The sequence below is a fragment of the Pteropus medius genome, unplaced genomic scaffold (genome assembly GCF_902729225.1).
Source record: "Pteropus medius unplaced genomic scaffold, Ma_sr-lr_union100, whole genome shotgun sequence".
Taxonomy (NCBI): domain Eukaryota; kingdom Metazoa; phylum Chordata; class Mammalia; order Chiroptera; family Pteropodidae; genus Pteropus; species Pteropus medius.
The window spans coordinates 21,591,277-21,613,542 of NW_024350319.1; the positions used below are offsets into that span (position 1 = coordinate 21,591,277).

At 32.5% G+C, this 22,266-nt stretch overlaps 1 protein-coding gene across 10 annotated transcripts in view; it reads left to right on the forward strand.

The window, feature by feature from the left end:
- BTBD8 (BTB domain containing 8) overlaps window positions 1-16,835 on the forward strand; it is a 91,435-nt gene extending 74,600 nt beyond the window's left edge. For 9 of the 10 annotated variants that reach the window (XM_039838821.1, XM_039838822.1, XM_039838823.1 and 6 more), the window contains 6 exons: window positions 1,128-1,189; window positions 5,221-5,929; window positions 6,173-6,260; window positions 6,682-6,821; window positions 8,128-10,452; window positions 11,732-16,835. In XM_039838821.1, coding sequence (XP_039694755.1) covers window positions 1,128-1,189; window positions 5,221-5,929; window positions 6,173-6,260; window positions 6,682-6,821; window positions 8,128-10,452; window positions 11,732-12,198 — 3,791 coding nt within the window. In that variant the 3' untranslated portion in view covers window positions 12,199-16,835. Of the gene's footprint in view, window positions 1-1,127; window positions 1,190-5,220; window positions 5,930-6,172; window positions 6,261-6,681; window positions 6,822-8,127; window positions 10,453-11,671 lie in introns of all 10 variants that reach the window. The other variant, XM_039838828.1, reaches the window with a different exon arrangement.
- Window positions 16,836-22,266: the final 5,431 nt, after the last annotated feature.

The window sequence follows — 22,266 nt, forward strand, 5'->3', positions numbered from 1 at the left end:
CAATGTAAAAATAATGTTTTTTAAATCTTAAGTGTTTTAAATTATGATGATTCCTGATTTATAGATAATTACTGCATTGGAAACCCCAGATAAAGGGGTAACTCTAGGTTGTCTTTTGTTATAACATTTCTTTTTTCTAGTTTGAGTTACTGACTTTGGGGAGAAATCTTATATTAATTTCTTCCTGTATATTATTGTGAAAAGTCATTTGCTAACTGTAAATCAGTCCCAATAATGCCATTTCTAGGATCCTGCTTTGTCTTATAGCACAGGTCCTATAGAATAGAGATAGTAGAAGATGCATGGTAGAGTTACAGATAATTTAATGTACTTTTCATCAACTGCTTTAATAAAAAACAAATAGTTTTTGGAAATTATATGTATTTCTTCAAAACATATTTTAGGGCTAAGTACCCTTCAAAAGGCAAAAATACATTAGCTAAACTGTATTTATAGCTCTCATACCATTATTCCTATATATTTTCCTAGTATCATTCAAATTCTTATTTGAAGAACATAAACATGAGTTCCCCAATTCCCATACAACCTAATCTGTAAAATGAATTTTGTAATTCTAAAAAATGATATGAGTTTGAGATTTGCTTTTTATTTTATTTTCAACAGAACCTTATTTTTTCTCTTTCATCCTTCCTTGAGATATACCTGCAAAACTAGAAAATATGTGTAATTAATTTCAACAGAGTTTTATATTTTTAGGATAAACATTTTCTCATGGTTAATAGATTATAAAATATTACATTTGTTACAGTCTGTAATTTTTTGTAATTTGGAAAACTGAATGAAACCAGTTATCTCTAAAATTTTACAGCTTGAGAAAATTTTGGTTTTTATACATGTATGAATATTCTGTGTGAGATTGTACATTTCTCATTTATTAATTTTAACAACATAAAATTCATAGGGACAGACAATAAGATTAAAAATATGATTCTTTAAAAAAATTCTAAAATATAATAGGAAATTGCCTATGTGTACTAGATTGGTTTTAGCTATTTTAAAGTTATTTTGCATCAAAACATAACCTTTTTCTGCTAGTATACTATTTTCTCTCTAATTCTATGTTCATAGTAGTGCCTCCTATAAAAATAAATTGTTTCTTTTTACAGCTGCATTTGACAAAGGTGATGATCGAAGACTTGGTAAAAAGCCTATATTTAGTAGCTCTCAGGTAAACTTTAAAAATTTTATAGGCCAAATGAAAAAAGATGTCAAATGATTTAAATTTTATTATTATGTATTTCAGAATAATTTTTAAAAATTTATTCTTTCATTAATTAAAGCTATTAATGGAAATAATTTTGAATCTTTTTTAAATCAGGTAAACATTTAATAAATTTTTAAGTGATGTAAATTTTTGATCTGGTTGGCATAAGAAGTGTAATATTTTCAACCTTTTTTATTTTCTTGAAAACTTTTTTGGCAACTAACATACTGGACCTGTTCCAGTATATCAGAAATTGTCGAGAATTCAAGACCTAATTTAATGTCTATTTTTCTAATTAACCTACTTCTTACAAAAGAAAAATTTGGTTGTCCCAGTTTTCTTTATACTAAGATTTTAATTCACATAATAAATATTTGATGTGAAAAAGGCAATCAGTACAAAGAGTACAGTTGTGTTTTCTTTAAAAGTTACTTGGTGTACTTATATAAGGGATCTAAAATAAATAGTACTTATTCTTAGAAACAGAAAGAATGTTGGTTGCCAGGGGCTGGGAGAACAAAGAAAAGGGGAATTGTTCAATGGATATAGAGTTTCAGTTTTACAAGATGAAAAAGTTCTAGAGATCTATTGCACAGTAGAGAGCGCAAGCTTAACATTACTGTATAGCCCACTTAAAAATGGTTAAGATGGTAAATTTTATGTTATTTGTTTTTTACCACATACATTCACACAAAAAAGTTACTTGGTGTACTCATTATAATGTGAAATACTTTTTTCTTCTCCAAAAATATTATTAATGATGGTTAGAATTTCAAGCTAGTTAATGTACAGATGGTCACTTAGTAATATATTTGAAATATGAAATTATACTAACCTAGTACATGCATTACAATGATATGGAGACAAACATTGAGAGTTGCAGTTTGGAATGCATAGAACATACTGCCCTCGCGGAGTAGAGTAGGGAATCTTTTCTTCCTTATCAGCCAGTAGATAGGAACTCACAACTCTAACCCACAACTGAAAGAAAGCTCTCATGGCTTGAGGCAGAGGTTAAGCTCCAGATGTCTTGAGTGAAAAACTATGGGATACTGGAGCTTTTTTCCAGTAAACTTCCTAGGACTATTTCCCAAAGTGTGTTCCACAATACCAGCTCCATTAGATGTTCTACCTAAAAACATGTAGAATCAACTGTTTGAAAATTGCTGGACACCATATCTCATAGAGACTGATGATATACATTAGCACCTTAAAAACTCTGACTAACATACAGTAAAGAACAATTTTGAATTCTGTTTTACCAAAATTTCCCCAAATTTTTTTTTCACAGAACACCAATAGACTCCCCCTCAGTCCCTTTTAGGCATATTATATAATTACACTGAACATATGCTAGGAAATAACACCTTAGGACATTTTTTTTCTATGTACCAGTTTCTTGTTATCCCCTGTGAGTTATTTTTAAATCCCTAAAAATTAGCCTACCTGCCTTCCTTTCCCCTGCTCTACTAACTGTTATCAACCAGGTTTTCCTCCTTCCTTTCCTTACAGCAGAATAGAACAAAGTCTCATTACTCTTTCATATCTTCTTAACTTTCCGGTTGTCCAAGGGTTTATGCTCTTAAGCACAAAGGAAAAAAACCAGGGTAATATGTTTCCCTCAGAAAGGCAGTGGTATACCGAAATAGGTGCTAGACCAAGAATCAGAAGAGTTCCAGTCTTGACTTCACATTTATTATCTATGTCATCTTTGAATTCTAGTTTGCTTATTTGTAAAATGGAGTGATAAAACCTAGCAGGATTATTGTGAAAATTTAGTGAAATAATGTATATGCAGTTATCTGGTATAGAGTAAGTGCTCAATAAGTGTGGAATGAATAAATGTGTTTTCCAAAAAGAGATGAGCTCTTTTATAGGTGGAAGAAAGTTAATAAGACAGAGAAGAGTTTAAGAATAATGCTATTACCGAAATACTTAAGGGTAAAATTATATGATGTCTGGTATTTGCTTCTAAATAAAATGGGGTTAGTCATATATGAAGGAAAATTAGCTCAGAGTTGATAATTGTTAAAGCTAGGGAATAGATATATGGAGACTCGGTGTACTCTTCTGTCTTCTTTTGATTATGTTTAAATTTTTCTATATTAAAAACTTTAAAAAAAAAAAAAGAGGGAATAGTACTAAAACCAAAAGAGTGTCTAAGAGGATTGCTTTAGAGGGTTACCCTCTTTTTCTTCATTTTTGTCAATAGCACATGATGACCATTCCCAGTTGGCCATTTGTATATAGGAAATATATGTAAACTTTGTAGACAGACATAAGTCAAAGACTGCCTAGAAATGCATGTACACTGAGTCTTCATCATGCTGTACTATGTTAACGTGAACTTTCCAAAGGAGTGTAGTTAGCCCATATACTACATAGATCCCTCCCATAGCATGATGCTTTAAAATAGATTCAATGATAGAATAAATTAAATAGATTAGTTTTAAGGGTGGGAAGAGGTCTACCTGGTTTTAGGTATGAAAAATAAATATTTCACAAAAGAAATATTTTTCGAGCTAGGATTTGATTAAGAATACTAAAAATGAAGACCAAGCATATTTAAACTTTATAAATATTACATAAAATCCTAGAACATTGCACTGAATAGGACCAGTCTCCACCCTTTGGACATACATAATCTGAGGCCCAGAAATGTTAATGATTTCTTAAATAACCTAAGTCAGAGGCAGAGCATAGAATAAGATTCTAATGATTCTTTTATTATCATACCTTGCTTTTTCCTAAACTTAGTCATGTGATTATGTGTGTGGGTGTGGGTGTGTGTATAATCACACACCCATATACATGTGTTATTTTTATCTCAGACAAAATTTTAATGTAATTAGAATATTTCTATATTTAGAAATAATTAGACCTTGAACTATATATCAATATATGCTCAGGTTTAACAGCATTCATCACATTTTTCTGAGTACCGAGTCTGTGATGGGCACAGTGTTCACGGATACAAAGATGAAGATGACACAGGCTCCACCTCATACTTCTACTGTCTCATACAGTTTTCAAAAGGAGAGTAAAGTATTTCTATAAAGAGTAGCAATATAATCTTAAATTTTTATTCTAAAATCTTACCAATTTTTAAAATTTTTTGTTTCCTTCCATATCAAAGTTGGTTCTAAACAAAATGACAAAATAGATGCATTTGTCTTCATTGTCCTCTGTTTTCCCCTTTTCACCTATTTTTAGGACCCCTTTTCCTCTACTTCCTCCAGACAACCAACACTGTATTAGTATTTTTCCCCCTGTATTACTATCTTGTTTCTTTCAAAAAACCAAACTTTTCAGATGTAATGTGTTGTTTCTCAGGAGCTTTCTTTTTTTTTTTTCTAATGAGGACTCCAAGAAGTAAATAATTCTTACCACAGAGAGTAAAATTTCTGGCATTTGGGTTGAAGACAAAATTTTTAGTGAAAAGCTTGATAATGTCCCTCAAATTAAACCATGTAGATGACTACCTACTTAAAACAGTAAATCATGAGCTCAAGTCCTACACCTTATCAGCATATGATCATATATAAATCACATACCTGTTTTAATCCCCAGTTTCTTGTAACAGGAGCTATCTCTTAGGATTGTTGTGAAGATTAAGTGAGATTGTGTATGAAAAGAGTTTTAGCATAGAGCCTGGGAATGTGGACCCTGAAAAATGCTAGATATTGTTACTCAAGGCATTCTGACACTGTTAGGTATTAATTCTTTATCATAACTTCATAAAATTAAATAATACACCTTTTTAAATAGTATAGTATTTGAATTTTTTATGTTGTATTTAGATTTAAGGTAATATGACCAAAGACACATTGAAAGTACTGCTCAAAATGACCAAAGATAACTTAAGTTTTGAGTGGCCCTAAATTATAATATGCTGGAGATTTTTTTCTTTGAAAAACTGACTTATTAAAACATAAAATATTATGTGCCGAAGACTTCAGTCAAGTTACAGAGTATTTTTTTTTTCTCTTTTGTAGCAAAGGAGACAAGTTTCTGACTCTGGTGCTCTAAAAAGCAAATCTTTGAGAGAAAATAACAAAGAGTGTTGGAGTTGTCACTCTACTAATCAAAAGATGAAATCCGATGGATTAGGAGCATCTGGACATTCATCAAGTGCTAATAGAAATACTATAAATAAAACTTTGAAACATAATGATTTAAAGGAAAAAGATGGTACAAAAATAACATCTAAGATTACAAAAGAATTAAAATCTGGGGAGAAGAATGTTTCTGGAAAGCCCAAAGCTATAATAAAACCCAAAACAGAAAATAGTGATAATGCAAAGTCAGCAAACATGTCACCTAGGCAAGTTGTGGAAAGACCAGCAACAGCAGCAGGAGATGGACAGAAAAATATGTTACATGAAAAAGGAGTGAGAAATCAGGAAGGACAAATTGCAGGTGCCAGACCCAAGGTACTCACTGGAAACTTAAATGTGCAAGCCAAAGCAAAGCCTTTGAAGAAATTGACAGGAAAAGATTCTCCATGCCTTGGCATCACAGGACCTTCCAGCAGATCTATAAACTCAAGTATGGAATTACTGGTTTCCACTGAATGTCTAGATGAACCAAAAGAAAATGGATCAATAGGAGAAAAGAAGCCATCTGGTCATAAGCTGTCCTCTTGTGAATCTCTAGGACAGATTGTGAAAAACAGTGTAGAAAGTAGCAAAACTTCCACTGTAGGTAGGTTTTAGTGCTCTAATTTTTTTTTAGCTCCTGCCAAAGGTCCTAGAAAAATGACCTGTGTTTGGACTTTTATTTAGTTTCAAATCCACATAAGTATTTGTTTCCATATAGTCATGCAAACAGAAGTGTTCTTCCCACATTAACATTTAATTTTGTTTATAGTATCTGACCAGTGAATTTTTACATAATTGTTATATATTTAGTGTTCAATCTCATGACTTACTTTTTCTTAATTCACAGCTGTAAAATCTCGATCTGTTTCAAAAGCCACCAATGGAACTTCCAATAAAAAAAGTATTCATGAACAAGAAAGTAATACAAATAACAGGTAAGTCTTCATTCATTGTTTTACCTATACATTAACTGTCTCTGAAAGTTAATTATATACTAACTTCTAACTATTTTTAAAATTCCTTTTTTTGTTAGAAAAATTAATATATTTACACAATGATATTTTAAATTTTTTCTTATTTATTAAAGGAAGTTAGTATATTTATCCAAAATGATGATTGCTGCAAAACAATAAAACATTGCTTTAATTTACACTTGTGATACTCGATTATGCATTGCTTTATCATACTTGATCTATAATTTTATAAACTTAAAGATTTATGAGCATGGTTTTTTTCATTTTCAGAAAAGATATATTTTTTATTTCTTGGAGAAAAAATGTATTTCATGTATGGGTCTTTTAAAGGCTCATGTTTTGGAATTTCAGTGTAATACTAAATGCAAATCATTTTTCTTAGTGTGCTAAAGAAGGTCACTGGCAAAGGATATACTGATCCAGTACCACAGGCAATGTTAAAGAAAAGAGGAAATGACAATGGATGTGCTACAACACAGTTGAGGACAAAGAATGCCCCATCTAATCATGCTAAAACTCAAGGTAAAGCTCAAGTAGTCCTGCAGGGTGTTACTTCTTGTTGAAACTGGATAAGCAGAACTCTGATTTGGAACTCGAGCAGCAAATAAGCAAGATATAACATGGGTTTACTCATTTTACATTCGTTTCATGCTATAGAGATGAGATTTTATACTTTTACTTTTCAGACTAGTATTTTGATGTTTGGGGGTGTTTGGGTTTTTTTTATTGTCTTTGTGAGAGCAATAATTAAGGGAGTCACTAGTTTATCTACATTACTGGTCCTTTTATATATTATGCCCATGTTTCTTCCTCATTTCATTGATAACTAGAAATTCCATCTGCAAAACCAGCACTAAAGAGTTCTTTAAAAAGTAATGGTACAGTCTAGAGAGCTGTAATACATAAGAAAAAGAATTTTTCCTCTGGAATCTGTACTGTGCCAATTGTTTTACCATGTTTTAAGAAAGAAAAGAATACTGATCAGATTGGTAACATACTAATTTTAAAAATGAATTTGCCTTATGCATTGAACAATTTGTAAAATCCTAAAAACAATTTGAGTTAAATAATTAATACTGAAAGTAAATTTAAAAAATAAGGCAGAGAAAAATTAATCATTTTCTAGTTATAGTTAAAATTTTTACAATATTGAAAATATTTTTAAATATTTGATAATTCTGTTTGACAGTGCGCAAAATATGATCTCTAGGACTTTTAACCAGTATAAACAAACAGACTCCCAAAATTAATCCTCTTTCCCTCCAGTTACCAGTTTTGGTTTCCACTGCATATCTAAATTGTTAACCCTAATGATCTATAATAATAATGATCTTGTTATGAGAAATAAATTAGTTTTGTTCATGTTTGAGGGAAAAAATTACAGCAACTTCAACATTTCTATTTTATGTTTAGCTTGATTCTCCTTTTCAGTTGTGTGGAACACAGTCTTTTTTTCCCTCCTTAAAACTTCAAAGGGACATTTCTTCCTGCTCTTTTGGTATAAGGAAATCAGAATTTTCCACCCCCATATATTTATGCAAATCCAATTCTGGCATAAGGATCAAAGCCCTTTACTTGAATAAGAGAGATCCTATTTCAGTAATTTTACTAAAACTCTAGAGTAGTCCATTTATTTTTGTAATAGAAAAATATTTTCTTTTTTTATTTTATCATGCCACTAACTCGTAATCTGTAATTGTCCATTTGATTGAAGATGTGTTACCATTTCATTGTTTTATTTATTTTATTTCTTCTAAAGTAATTTAAAAACAAATATTGAATTTCATTCACAAATTGGAAGGTATATTTTTGAATTTTCTTTTCTAAGGATCCCAAGGAGAGTCACCAAATTCAGTAAAATCTTCAGTTTCTTCAAGGCAGTCTGATGGAAATGTGATAAAGTTGGACCACAGTACAATGATTGATAAACAAACACCTAAGAGAAAACTTGTCAAGCAAGGACACACAACTTTGCCCAAGGTTAATGCAAAAAGAGTGGCAATGCCTAAAAACCTAAATCAATCTAAGAAAGGTGAAACTTTGAATAATAGAGATTCAAAACAGAAAATGCTTCCTGGACAGGTAATATTGAAGACTCAGTCTTCTCCTCAAAGACCTTTAAAAAGTGAAACCTCTGTTGTCCAAAAATGTATGCTTCTTGATGCATGTGATAATAATAACAAGGGCAGTGTTACTGAACAGAAGCCTCACGAACCTCTATTTAATCTCACATCTGAAATTAGAGGTATGGAAGCATTCCATTCATCATGCTCTCCTGACCCACAAAAGCCATTAAACAATCAAGAAAAAGAGAAATTGGTATTAGAATGCCAAAATGTTTCAAATTTGGATAAATCAATAAAACATGAACTGGAATCAAGACAGATTTGTTTAGATAAAAGTAAAACAAAATTTTCTGATCACAAAGAAACAAGTCATTGCAACACAGCTAAACTACATTGTCATTCCAATGGGAGTGATAATGTAGATTCAAAACTTTATAGCACCACTGCCCTAAAATGCATGATTTCAAATCCAAATGAAAACTCTTTGAATTCTAATCCAGTTTGTGATTTAGACTCAACAAATGCAGAGAAAAATCATTCAGTATCAGATAAGGAGAAGCAAATGGGGAATAAAGACACAAACAAAAAATCAGGCATTAAATGTGTGAAAAATGTTTTGCCTTGTGTTACTGAAAGGACAAATGGGACCTTAAATACTGTTCTTCAAGGTGACAGAAAATCTAAATTTCATGTAGAACAGACAATTCCCAGTCAGTTATCTGATGACTCTGCTATAAACGAAGATAAATATGCTGCAGCAAACTCAGATAGTTCCTGCAAGTATGTTTTAGAACAAATATCAGGAAAAAATTCTCCTAAAGATATGGAAACAACAGAAACTCCAGAGAGCCACGAAACTCCAGAAGCTCCATTTGTGAGCCACTGGAATTTAAATACCAGTGTTCTGCATCAGAAAGAGAGTCCTGAATCTGATACTGGCAGTGCTACCACATCCTCTGATGACATAAAGCCCAGGTCTGAAGACTATGATGCTGGAGGGTCTCAGGATGATGATGGATCAAATGACAGAGGTATTTCTAAATGTGGTACTATGCTGTGCCACGATTTTCTTGGAAGAAGTAGCAGTGATACCAGTACTCCTGAAGAATTAAAAATATATGATAGTAACTTAAGAATTGAAGTGAAAATGAAAAAGCAAAGTAGTAATGATCTTTTCCAAGTTAATTCGACAAGTGATGATGAGATTCCTAGGAAAAGAGCAGAACTTTGGTCTCGATCTAAAATGGTCCACCCGAGGGAAAAAGAAACTATTCTCCGAGGCAGTGTCCACTTTGCTCAGGAAGTAGATCAAGTTTCTTCCTCAGCAGATGAAACAGAAGATGAAAGATCTGAAGCTGAAAATGTTGCAGAAAATTTCTCTGCACGTAACTCAGCTCCTCAGCAGTTTCAGGGGATAATTAATTTAGCTTTTGAAGATGCAACTGAAAACGAAAGTCACGAGTTTTCTGCAACTAAAAAATTTAAAAGGTCAGTTTTACTTTCAGTAGATGAATGTGAAGAATTAGGATCTGATGAAGGGGAAGTCCATATTCCCTTTCAGCCTTCTATAGATTCTCTTTCACCTTCTGATGTTTTTGATGGCATTTCTCATCAACATGGAAGGACCTGCTATTCCAGATACTCACAAGGAAATGAAGGTAGTATTTTAGAATGTAAACAAGATAAAGGGAATAGCGAATGTAAAAATGAAAGTGCTCTTTTGGGTCTTAGTAGCATTGACTCTTCAAGAAAAGATAAACAGAGTACTTCAGCCACTGGAAAAAAGTACACAATAGATGTCCTGTCCAAAGGAGGCAGACAGCTTCCTCTGGAAGATAAAGTAAAGAGTGGAAGTGATGTAGATAATGACTTGCAGCAACACTGCAAACTCTCAGATAGTGATATAAAATCTCAAGAAAGACCATGTCATTTGGAGCTTCATCAAAGAGAACCCAACACTGACATACCAAAGAACAGCTCTACAAAATCTCTGGACTCCTGTCGGAGTCAACTTCTGCCTCAGGAAGGTCAAGTGAAAGAGAGCCATTCTGCAGCTACCGAAAAAGCTAATATTGCTTTATCTGCAGGTAATGTACAGAAATAGAAATGTTAAATCCATAAGAAAATTAGTTTGTAGAATGTTCAAGTTGTATGTAGCCCTGAATGTTATATTTTAGTTAGATAGAATAATTACTTAAGCAACAGATTCAAATTTTAAATAAAAACTTAAATTTCTTAATAATATTAAAATTAGCTAGTTAGTCTTCACTGTAAACTTAAAATCCTAGTGCAGAATCAATATCTAGTAAAAATTTTGGTTATTTATTAGAGCTAACTTACTTAGAGAGTTTACGTGAAAGAATAAAGAGAAAACCTTATTTCTGTTATTTAGTTATTTATGTCTTATTTAACATAAGAATTCTTGACTATTAGAAATTTTATTTTACATTGGATATGATTTAAGAATTACACTAGTATATATCTGTGAGGGCTGTGCAATAACTATAGTAATATGTAACTAAAAGCACTGAACTATTTTAACTAGATTAATTATTACAATTTATATACGTTTTACAGAGATTAAGACTTTAAGGATCGCTATAATTCTATTCTAAAATTTTCAAGTAAAAAGATAAATTTCCTAAAAGAGAGTATATTTAGAAGCAACAATCGTATATGAAAAAGCCCAGGCTTATTTCACATGTATAAATGATTTCCTGTCTAATTGTTTTATGTGTTTGTCTTCCTTATTATAGTAATTTGAACTAATGACCTACATTTAAAATATGCAATAGTCACTGACTGAGTAGCTATCGTATATCAGAACTAAGAAAAATACTGATCAGTAGTCCCTGTTCAGCAAAATCACAAGAATAGGGAGCTTCTTAAAGTTGTATTTTTTGTCTGTCCTTGCTTGCATCCTTCTTTGCATGTGCAATATACAAATAAGGCTTTAGATAAAATGTATTTATTCTCTTTTCGGAACTGACCTTAAAAGTCACCATCAAATAATCATATCTTTTTTTTCTCTTTAAGTTTTACTGTAGCAAATTAGGTATATGTGCACATTCTTTGTTTATGTTTAAATAATTTCTGTTGTTTTCTGTATTACAAGTTTTCAAATTAAAGTACAGAGAATTATTGTTAGTCACCAGTGTCAATTTTGCTGCTTAACATTATCCTTGAGTTGTTTGGTTTTTTTTAAGATAGAAAAATAAATTCCTCAGAAATCTTTTCAATTTTGTATAAATGTTATTCTTCTCATTCTGTGTTTTTTTGGACTATAACTGTTCTATTGTTCTACAGAACTCTGAGGGTACCAACATGTGCAATTTTTACATTGTGTAGTATTATGAATTATTTCAGGAGACATAGATGATTGTGACACACTGGCACAAACCTACATATATGACCATCGGCCTTCAAAAACCCTCTCTCCAATATATGAGATGGATGTAATAGAAGCATTTGAGCAGAAAGTGGAATCAGAAACACACGTTACAGACGTGGATTTTGAAGATGATCAACACTTTGCAAAACAAGATTGGACATTGTTAAAACAACTGCTCTCTGAACAGGATTCAAACTTAAACATTACAAATTCTGTTCCTGAAGATTTAAATTTAGCACAGTATCTAATAAATCAGACACTACTTTTAGCACGAGACAGCTCAAAACCTCAGGGTAAAGCACATGTTGACACTTTGAACAGATGGAGTGAACTAACCTCTCCACTTGATTCCTCAGCAAGCATCACCATGGCTAGTTTTTCTTCTGAAGATTGTTCACCCCAAGGGGAATGGACAATTCTGGAACTGGAAACTCAGCATTAAGAGTACTAACACTTTGGAAAATGTTAAACTATGCCATCCCTTTATTTTTTGATGTTTATATTATATACAAATGATAATTGCATTAGCCAGAGATAGACTGCCCTTAATATTGAGGGAGTCTTTCCAATTTATTGAAGTAAACATAGTTTATTTATTAATATTATATCACATGTAGAAAACAAGTTTTTCTAAAATTTTTGAGCATGTTTTATTATTAGAGAAATTAGAAGACATATAAAGAAGCCCTTCCTTTAGTTTTCCTTTCCTAACTGATCATTTGTTCACTTACATTCAAGAATTTAAAGTGTGAATGCACAAGTGGATCTGTCTCTTTACTTTTTGCTCGGCATATGATAACATAGTAATTTAACAATAAAAAAACTGTGCTTGTGTCAATTTATGTAGAGGTAAATCTATTAATAACATTCAAACTTGGGATCAGTGGACTGGTGTGGTTGAGGCAGACAGCTGAATGTTAGGAAAAAACCTTCACTTCCTCAACAATTCAGGTTCAGGAAATTCTGAAGTAAATGCATCTCAGATTTCAGTCACATTGTTACTAAAACAGAGAAATGAAATCTCACATCACTCTAAATTTTGGGGATATATCCAGAAAGAGACATCTGCCCTTGTTCAAAAGAAGTGGCAAGGATAACTTCTGTTTTATTGATAGATTCCCTTTATAGTTAATCACTCCCATTTTCCATTTTGTATTAGAGGTATTTTGGAACTGCACCTGCAATAAGCCTGCACTAAATATTAACTCAGAAATGGGTTTATGAGGCAGTTGAGTTACTGAGTTAAACTGCGTGCATGTGCGCACACACACATATATGTTTGCTTTCTCCATTTGTCTATATACTTCCTTAAGACATTGATCAGATTGCCTTTCAGTCTGTAATTTTGGTAGGCAAGGATAAAAATCTTTTCTACAAAATTCCATTGAGAATGAACACTTGGATACCTACTTGATATTGGTGAACATTGCTTTTAGGGTGGTGAGTTAAAATTGGCCTCTCTCGGGTAGGGGGAAGGTAGATGGGGGGAAAATTTTAAATAATTTCTTCAATTAAGTAAATAAAAATGATTAAAAAAAAAAGAATTGGCCTCTCTCAAAAGCTTTGTAACTCATAATTTCAAATATGTCAGAAGTAAGTCTTAGAATTTTGGTTTAGAATTTCTCTTTTAAATGAACAAAGTTTCAAATGGTCAACAATATAATCTGTATATTGCATATCAAAAATAATATGAATGCATGTCAGTGGTTATTCTTATATAATAATATAATTGCGTTAACATTAACTACTAACCTGTTATACCATAAATCTGCTATGCCTTTTTTAAGTAGAAGCTCTGCAGGGGCACTCATTCATTCAGTCAAGAAATTGGTTCTAGGTACTAAGTTGCAAAGATGAATAAGGTTTGATTCTTGCCCCCTCTCTCTCAAAAAGAGAATTTAGTTTCTAGTGAGGGGAAAAGCCATATAAGAAAAAAGTTAAAATATAGTATTATAAGAACTCTGTATTTTAGCACTAGATGGGAATTTAGACAGTCTAATCCTGTTAAATTCCAAAGGACTCTGAAGCCCAGAGGAATTAAGATTGCCCAAGGTCCCACAGCTAATTTGTGGGCTAAAATCCAATATCCCTTAATTTCAATTTGATGTTGTTTCTACCACACAACACACTTCATTTGATTTTTTATCGTAAAACCTAAGAGCAAATACATTTATGGACAGTTTGTATTATAAAGAAGCAATATATGATAGTGTCAGAAACAGCACAAATTCCCAAGACATTTTCTTTTACTCCAAATGTGAAATTGTTTTAGGTGTTATTTTTAATAAACTACCTCAGAAATTCAGAAATTTATAATTGAAACTTCTTTCCCAGTATTAAGGTCTTGAAAACTCTTCTTAACCTACCAGACATTAAAAGTTATTCAATTCTATGTCACATCTGCAAATAGATAATAGGGAAGGCATTTTACTTACATAGTGACCCTTAAGATAATTTCAGAACACGTGTGTTTTCTAATCAAGCTCTTTTATAAACAACATGTCTACCAGTCTGTTTGCTTGGGGACTCTTTGGGCTAGTTCATTGTTCAATAAACATATATTGAAAAATAATTGCCAACATTTATTTAAAATTTATTATATGTTAGACACTGTGCTGAGTGCTTTAAATATGCATAACATTTAATGCTCACAACAGCTCTATGAGGATATGTCTTCTTATCTTTATTTTATACATGAGAAAACATGCAGGGCCCTTACCTTTGATGAGCTACTCTAGTGGAAGAAACTAAAAGAAATAACATACTAAACTATTGTTTGGTAAGATAATAGTTGTATATGGTCAGAGTTGTGGGAGCCCAGAGAGGAGCTATGTATAGCTTATCAGGAAGAGAAGATTAGAGAAAGCTTCTTAGAATTTCTGTAAAGAAGGGGCTTAGTGGCTGCAATCTAGTTGGAAGTGTAGGTCTGGGGACTTGTCTTGAAAATGCACTTGTATAAGAAGTACTTTGCTTTTACTTAGATTATGTGTTACAGATCAATAAAAATATAAATGTTTTTAAATGATGGTTTTATACTAGTTTACATGAGATTGCAAAAACTCTAATCATACCAAAAAAATACAGTTTTATTATATTTATTTTGATTTGGGTTGCTTTGGGAGGATTGGTGAAGGTTATGGATAGAACCTTAAGCCCCTTTATACCATCTCTTGGAGCAACCAGGTAACATGTAACTCTAGCTTTCAAGGATGAATAAGAATTTGCTTAGTGATAGGGCATTCTAGCCACAACTGTACATTAAAGAATGGTGACCAGGATGTGTGTTGGATATAGGGCTAAAAAGCTGAGCTAGAGTTGGATTCTGAAAGTTATTAAATATTATGTTTAAGTAGTCAAAGCCCTGGATTTGATAGGCATTATGTCTTTTTTTCTATTATGATTTCATTTATTTGTTTTTAACTCTGGACAATCTGTTTCCTTTTCTTGGGAAATAGCACCTACAACTCACACTAAGTAGTCATCAAAGTTGTTTTTAAGTCATTATGTAACATAAGCAGGTGTGTTTTAGAACAATAACTGTCAGCAGTAATGAAAATGGCCTGTTTTGTAGAAGCACCCAAATCTCCAAATGCAATTTTAATAATTTTGTCAACCTTAGAAGTGGAGAATGGAGGAGGATTTGGTAACAGAAATATTAGATAAACTGAGATTATAGAACTTGGTGAATGATCGGATAATGAGAGAAAATGGAAAGACCTTTTAAGTCGCTGTCAAAAATAACACCTATTCCACACATATTTGAGAGCCTAATATATTCCCAGAACTATCCTAGTGCTAGGGATTAAAAGGTGAATGGCATAGTTTAGTGAGGAAGACAGATTGTTGAACAAAAATTACAAAATCTTGATGGTAAGTCACAATAAAGCTCTGTATAAAGTGTAATCAGTGGACAAAGGAGAGGGAAATGATGCAATATACTTGGATAGGCTCCCTTACTATTTTAGGATTAGTAGAATTCACAAGACAAATGAAAAGGCACGCTGTTGGCAGAAAAAGAGTTTAGAGGCAGTGGGGAATTCTGGTGGTTCCATGTGGCTAGAGAGAAGGGAACGGGTGGCAAGGACAAGAGATGAAGTTGGATAGGGATGTTGAGTCCAGAGAGTAACATGATGAAGTTTGCATTTTAGAAAGGTCACACTGGAAGCAGTATGTAGGATGGAATGGAGCAGGATGACAAGGCAAGGAGACTGGTAATGACTTTTAATAATAAAGGCTTGAACTAAAGCAGTGGCTGTGGAGATAGGAATGGATATATTTGAGAGATTTAAGATGTGACTTGGAAAAGCCTAGTGGACTAATGGGTTGAGAGGGTGGAGTCATCCTAAAAGACTCAGGTTTCTAACTGGGGAGCCTAGGTGGTTGATGTCATTAATCAAAAATTGAAGCAAGTTTAAGAGTGAGGATGAGATTAATTTAGGACATAGTTCGAGATGCCTGTGGAACAGTCAAGGAGTTGAGGACAAAATACTGTGGAAAAGTCAGAAAAGAAAAGCCTGAGGTGAGTGAAAAGGAATATTTAGAAGTAAGAGAACTAGGAGGCCAAGGTGAGGAGTGATGAATGTATAATCTCACTACTAATCAAAGAAAAGCAAATGAAAACATTCTACTTTAACTTATCAAATTGGCAAGGATTTTAAAAGGTCTTTAAGAAATTCAATGTTAGCAAGAGAATAAGTTTGGGATCTTCAAATGCTGCCATGGGAATGTAAATTATCTTTCCAGGAAGTAATTAGGCAATCTATATCAAGAATGTTTTTAACTTCATATCCTTAACCTAGTTCTTTCCCCTCTTGGGTTCTATCATTAGGAAATAAGAATCTGAAACAGATTTGTCTAAAAATGTTATAAGAAAGCTAGATATATTCGTGAAAATTAAAAACTAGCTAAATGTCAACAGGAGAAAGGCTAAGTAATTTATGGTATATTTCTGTAACACATTATGCAATGATTAAGGTTATTTCCAAAATATCTGTTTACTGCCAAGGGAAGACACTTATAAGAAAAAAAAAACAGAATATATATTTAGAAAGATAATATCCAATTTTCTACATTTACAGGTACGTAGAAAAAGAGACTGGAGGGAAATAAGTAAAAATGTTAATGGTTGTTATGGTCAAGTGGTGCTTATTACTTTTATCTTTAACATATATTTTCCATGTTTTCTACAAGGCACAGAAAAATAAGTGGGTTGGTGTGTTTTTAGATAAATAGTAGCAGTTAACAGTGTCAAATGATAATTGAGGTATCAATTAAGGTGACACCTAGTCCATTGGATTTGGACATTAGGGTTTTATTGGTAGATTTGTCAATGGGTGGGGGGGTTATTTTATTTTATTTTTAAAGTAGTAGTAAGGGCAGAATCTAGACTACAATGGGTTGAAAGGTGGGCAGGAAGTAAAGTAGAACTTATTCTTTCAAGGAGCTTGACTGTAAAGGAGGCAGGAGTAGTTTAAAGATACTGTTATTTTTAAGATAAAACAGTTTGAAAATAAGTTGGGAATAATCAATGAATCAGGGACCACCAAGGAAAAGGCAGGAGAAGGCAGGATCAAGCACAAAGAGTATTAACTGATACAAGGCATTTCAAAAAACTTCAGGTGTTTAATATAACTTAAGTACCAAATGCATGTAGGAAAGCAGTGGAAGATAAAACTGGAAAAGTGCAGGCAGGCCAAAATACGAAGAGCCCTGTAAAGCATACAAAGGACTGTGAGAAAACATATTTTTAAAATTTTTAAATCAAATGTAAACACATTATAGGACTTTTTAAAATTAAGATTACTCTAGCTGTACAGTGTAAAAAATATCTGGGAAGGAGAAGAGACTGGAGGAAGGAAGACCTGTGGGGGGTCACTGAAATATAATATTTTTAAAAAATAGGCTCACACTAAGGAAGTTATAGTGAGCATAGAAATAAGAATAAGGATTTGAGAGATAATTAGAAGACAGAATGAACAAGATGTGGTTGCCAACTGGGTATGAAGACTTGGAAGAAGGGATAAAGATGATTTCCTCCCCATATCCCAGAATTCTAAGAGGTAAAAAATGGAAGGCTGATTGTTCCTGGTTGAAAAAAGATCATTTTCAATTTGGACATGTCTCTAGGATACAATTGAGACAACCAAGGTACACAATAATGTCTTTCGAAATTTAGAAACTCAACAAACTTTGATCTCTACACTCTCCACTCCATCTTCCGTTAGGTGTTTTTGGCAAGGGAGAGAGGTGTGGACTTGGTTTGGCTCAGTTTAATGATCTATCGCAAGAGATATTTTGGAGTTGGTATTGTCTACATACTCTTCTCCAGTAATATTTATATTATTTTCATATTGTAAATTCTTATACCAAGACTACTTTGAACCCAAGCTTGCTAAATATGGGAAATGTATGTTTCTATCATGTTAATACTACACAAGTTACTTTAGGAAAAAGAACCATAAAAAGGGGGTTTTTGAAAATATGAATAGAGTCAATAAGTAATAATAAATTTGATAAGTGGGAATATTATAAGTAAGTGAATCTCCACAAACTCATTTTATTTTTATTTTATTTTTTAATTAGGTTTATTGGGGTAACATTGGTTAATACAATTATATAATTTGACATCTATATATTCTATTGTGTGTTTACCACTCAAAGTCCAGTTTCCTTCAGCTGCCATATATTTGATCCCCTTTACCCTGTCTACCTCCCTGCTCCTCCCCCACCTGCTACCTTCTGGTAACCACTAGTCTATAGGCCATGTCCATGAGTCTCTGTTTCTTTGTCCTATCATTTGTTGCTTTTAGGTTTATATCCCACATATAAGTGATATCATGAGATTTTCAACCTTTTCTGTCTGGCTTATTTCGCTTAGCATGATTATCTCAAGGTCCATCCATGTTGTCGCAAATGGCAGTATTTAATCTCTTCTTATGGCTGAGTAATTTTCCATTGTATATATGTACCACAGCTTCTTTAGCCAATCATCTATCATAGGACACTTCGGTTGCTTCCACGTCCTGACCACTGTGAATATGCTGTTATGAACATCGGTGTGCAAATATCTTTTTGGATATAGGTTTTCAAGTCTTTGGGGTAAATACCCAGTAGAAGGATTGCTGGATCATATGGTAGGTCAATTCTTAGTTTTTTGAGAAACTCCATACTGTTTTCCACAGTGGCTGTACCAATTTGCAGTCCCACCAGCAGTATATGAGGGTTCCTTTTTCTCCGCATCCTCTCCAACATTTGTTATTAGTTGTCCTATTGATAACAGCTATTCTAACAGGTCTGAGGTGGTATCTCATTATAGCTATAGATGGTATCCCTAAAAGCTAGCAATGTTGCTTGCAAATATATTTTCCCATTCGGATGGTTGTCTCTTTACCTTGTTGACGATTTCTTTTGCTGAGCAGAAGCTTTTTAGTTTGATGTAGTCCTGTTCATTTATTTTTGCTTTTACTTCTCCTGCTTTTGAGGTCAAATTCATAAAATCCTCTTTAAGTCCAAGGTCCTTGAGTTTAGTTATGTTTTCTTCTATGCATTTTATTGTTTCAGGTCTTATATTCAGGTCCTTAATCCATTTTGAGTTAATTTTGATGTGTAGTGATAGACAACAGTCTAGTTTCATTATTTTGCATGCGGCTTTCCAGTTTTCCCAGCACCATTTATTGAAGAGGCTTTCCTTTCTATATTGTATGTTTTTCACTTTTTTGTCGAAAATTATTTGCCCATATATGGATTTACTTCTGGACTCTCGATTCTGTACCACTGGTCCGTGTTTCTGTTTTTCTGCCAATACCATGCCTTCCACAAACCCATTTTAATTACTCAGGGATAACAAATGAAAACAAATTAGATGCTTTGCCAACATTATAAAAATTATTAGAGTTAATCAGAATGAACGAACCAATGGAAATAAAGTAGAAAAACAATCCCAAGTATTACTATACTATACAAATTTAAATTATTGGTCAAATTAGATAACTTGCTTGGAATTCAATTTCATTTCTCATTTTGAAAATCAAGCTAAAATTCTGGGCAGATTAGATTAAATCTCAATCCAAAAGCAGTGTGCGGGATGATTGTGCTTTTCATAGACATGTTAGACTGTCATATGTGACACAAATGCCTGAGCCAATTTATATTACACAGATTTACTTGTACATGTCAGTGTCATACAGCTATTATTGCCATCACAAATTTAACACCCTTATATGCTATTTTTTAATTTTTTAATTTCTTCAGAAACAGGATAGAAATCATAAGATCATTGTTTAGTTCATTCTCTCATAATTCTTTTTAAAATTATCGATCATCTTAAAATTCATTGGAGCATAGTGTTGACTTAACATCTTAGAAACAATTTAGCCAGTAGATTCTAACGTTAGTAATACTACTAAATGAAGAAAATTAATATATATGTGAGAATTCATAGGGGAAAAAATTGAGTTTTCCCAAGTACTTTTTTTGGAAAGATGTGACTGGTTACCTGAGTCATCTGTGGGAGTGATGCTTCAATTGTGTATAAAAATAATCTCATTTTCATGTTTCAGTTTTTTTAGTCACTAATAATGACTATATCTTTATTAATTGTGTTTGACTGTTTACCTAAGTGAAAAGTTGAAATATATATAGTTTCTTTCATTAGGTAATTTATATCCTTAAAACTTTATAACAAGAAAATGTAAGAAAGCAAATTAGGAATCATATTTGTAAGAAATATAACAAAGTCAGATTCTTAATGTATAGATACATCTTGTATATCAATCAGAAAAATACAAACAACCCACTAGAAAACTAGTCAAAAATTAAAAACAAAATTAACAAAAGCAGAAATAGAAATGATCAAAATCATGAATGATAAAATGTTTTGTGTACTTATTAGTAAAGAGGTACAAAACTAAACATGTTTATTTAATACATAAAGATAAAATTATGAAACAATGTCTGGAGTACAACAAAATTGGCATTGAATTTATATATTGTTGGTTTAAGTGTAATTGGTGCAAACTTTTTTGGAAAGCACTTTGGCAATAGGAATAAGGGCCTTAAAAATCTTCATAATCAACCGTACTCATGTGTAGGAATAATCAACATCATTAAAATGGCCAGACTACTCAAAGTCATATATAGATTCAATACAATCCCTATCAAAATACCAATGGCATCTTTCAGAGAGCTAGAACAAATAATCCTAAAATTTATGTGGAACCATAAAGACCCCGAATAGCTATGGCAATCTTAAGAAAGAACAAAGTTGGAGGTATCACACTACCTGATATCAAACTATACTACAAGGCTACAGTAATAAAAACTGCATGGTACTGGCATGAAAACAGACACATTGATCAATGGAACAGAATAGAGAGCCCAGAAATAAATCTACGCCTATATGCTCACTTAATATATGACAAAGGAGGCAAGAATATACACTGGGAAAGGCTGCACATTAAAATCTCAGCAGAGTTGAATTATGGGTATTTGTAAATAAAAAATACATACACTGGGGTAAAGATAATCTCTTCAATAAATGGTATTGGGAAAATGGCACATATATATGCAAAAAAAAAAAAAGAAACTGGACCACCTTCTTACACCATATACAAGAATAGACTCAAAATGGATTAAAGACTTAAATGTAAGACCATACAACCATAAAACTTCTAGAAGAAAACATAGGCAGTAATCTCTCTGATATTGCTACTAGTAATTTCTTTTCAGACATATCTCCTCGGGCAAGGGAAACAAAAGAAAAAATAGGACTACATCAAACTAAAAACGTTTTGCACAGCAAAGGAAGCCATCAACAAAACAGACAACCAGCTGAATGGGAAAAGATATTAGCTTATTATACATCTGATAAGGTGTCGATATCCAAAATATATAAAGAATTCATACAACTCAACAACAAAAAACAAACAATCCAATTTAAAAATGGACAGAAGACATGAACAGATATTTCTCCAAAGAGGAAATACAGATGGCCAATTGATATATGGAAAGATGCTCAGGCTCACTAATCATCAGAGAAATGCAAATTAAAACCGCAATGAGATATCACCTGACACCTGTCAGAATGGCTATCATCAATAAATCAAAGAACAAGTCTTGGCAAGGATGTGGAGAAAAGGGAACTCTCATATACTGTTGGTGGGATTGCAAATTGGTACAGCCACTATGGAAAACAGTCTGGAGTTTCTTCAAAAAATTAAAAATGGATCTACCTTTTGACCCAGCAATTGCATTGCTAGGTATTTATTCAAAGAAAACCAAAACAATAATTCGTAAAGATCTATGCACCCCTATGTTCATGGCAGCACTATTCGCAATAGCCCAGATATGGAAGCAACCTAAATGCCCATCAACAGACTACTGGATAAAGTTATGTTCATATACACAATAGAATATTACTCAGCCATTAAAAAAATGAAATCTTACCATTTGCAATGACATGGATAGACCTAGAGGTTATTATGTTGAGTGAAATAAGTCAGAGAAAGATAAA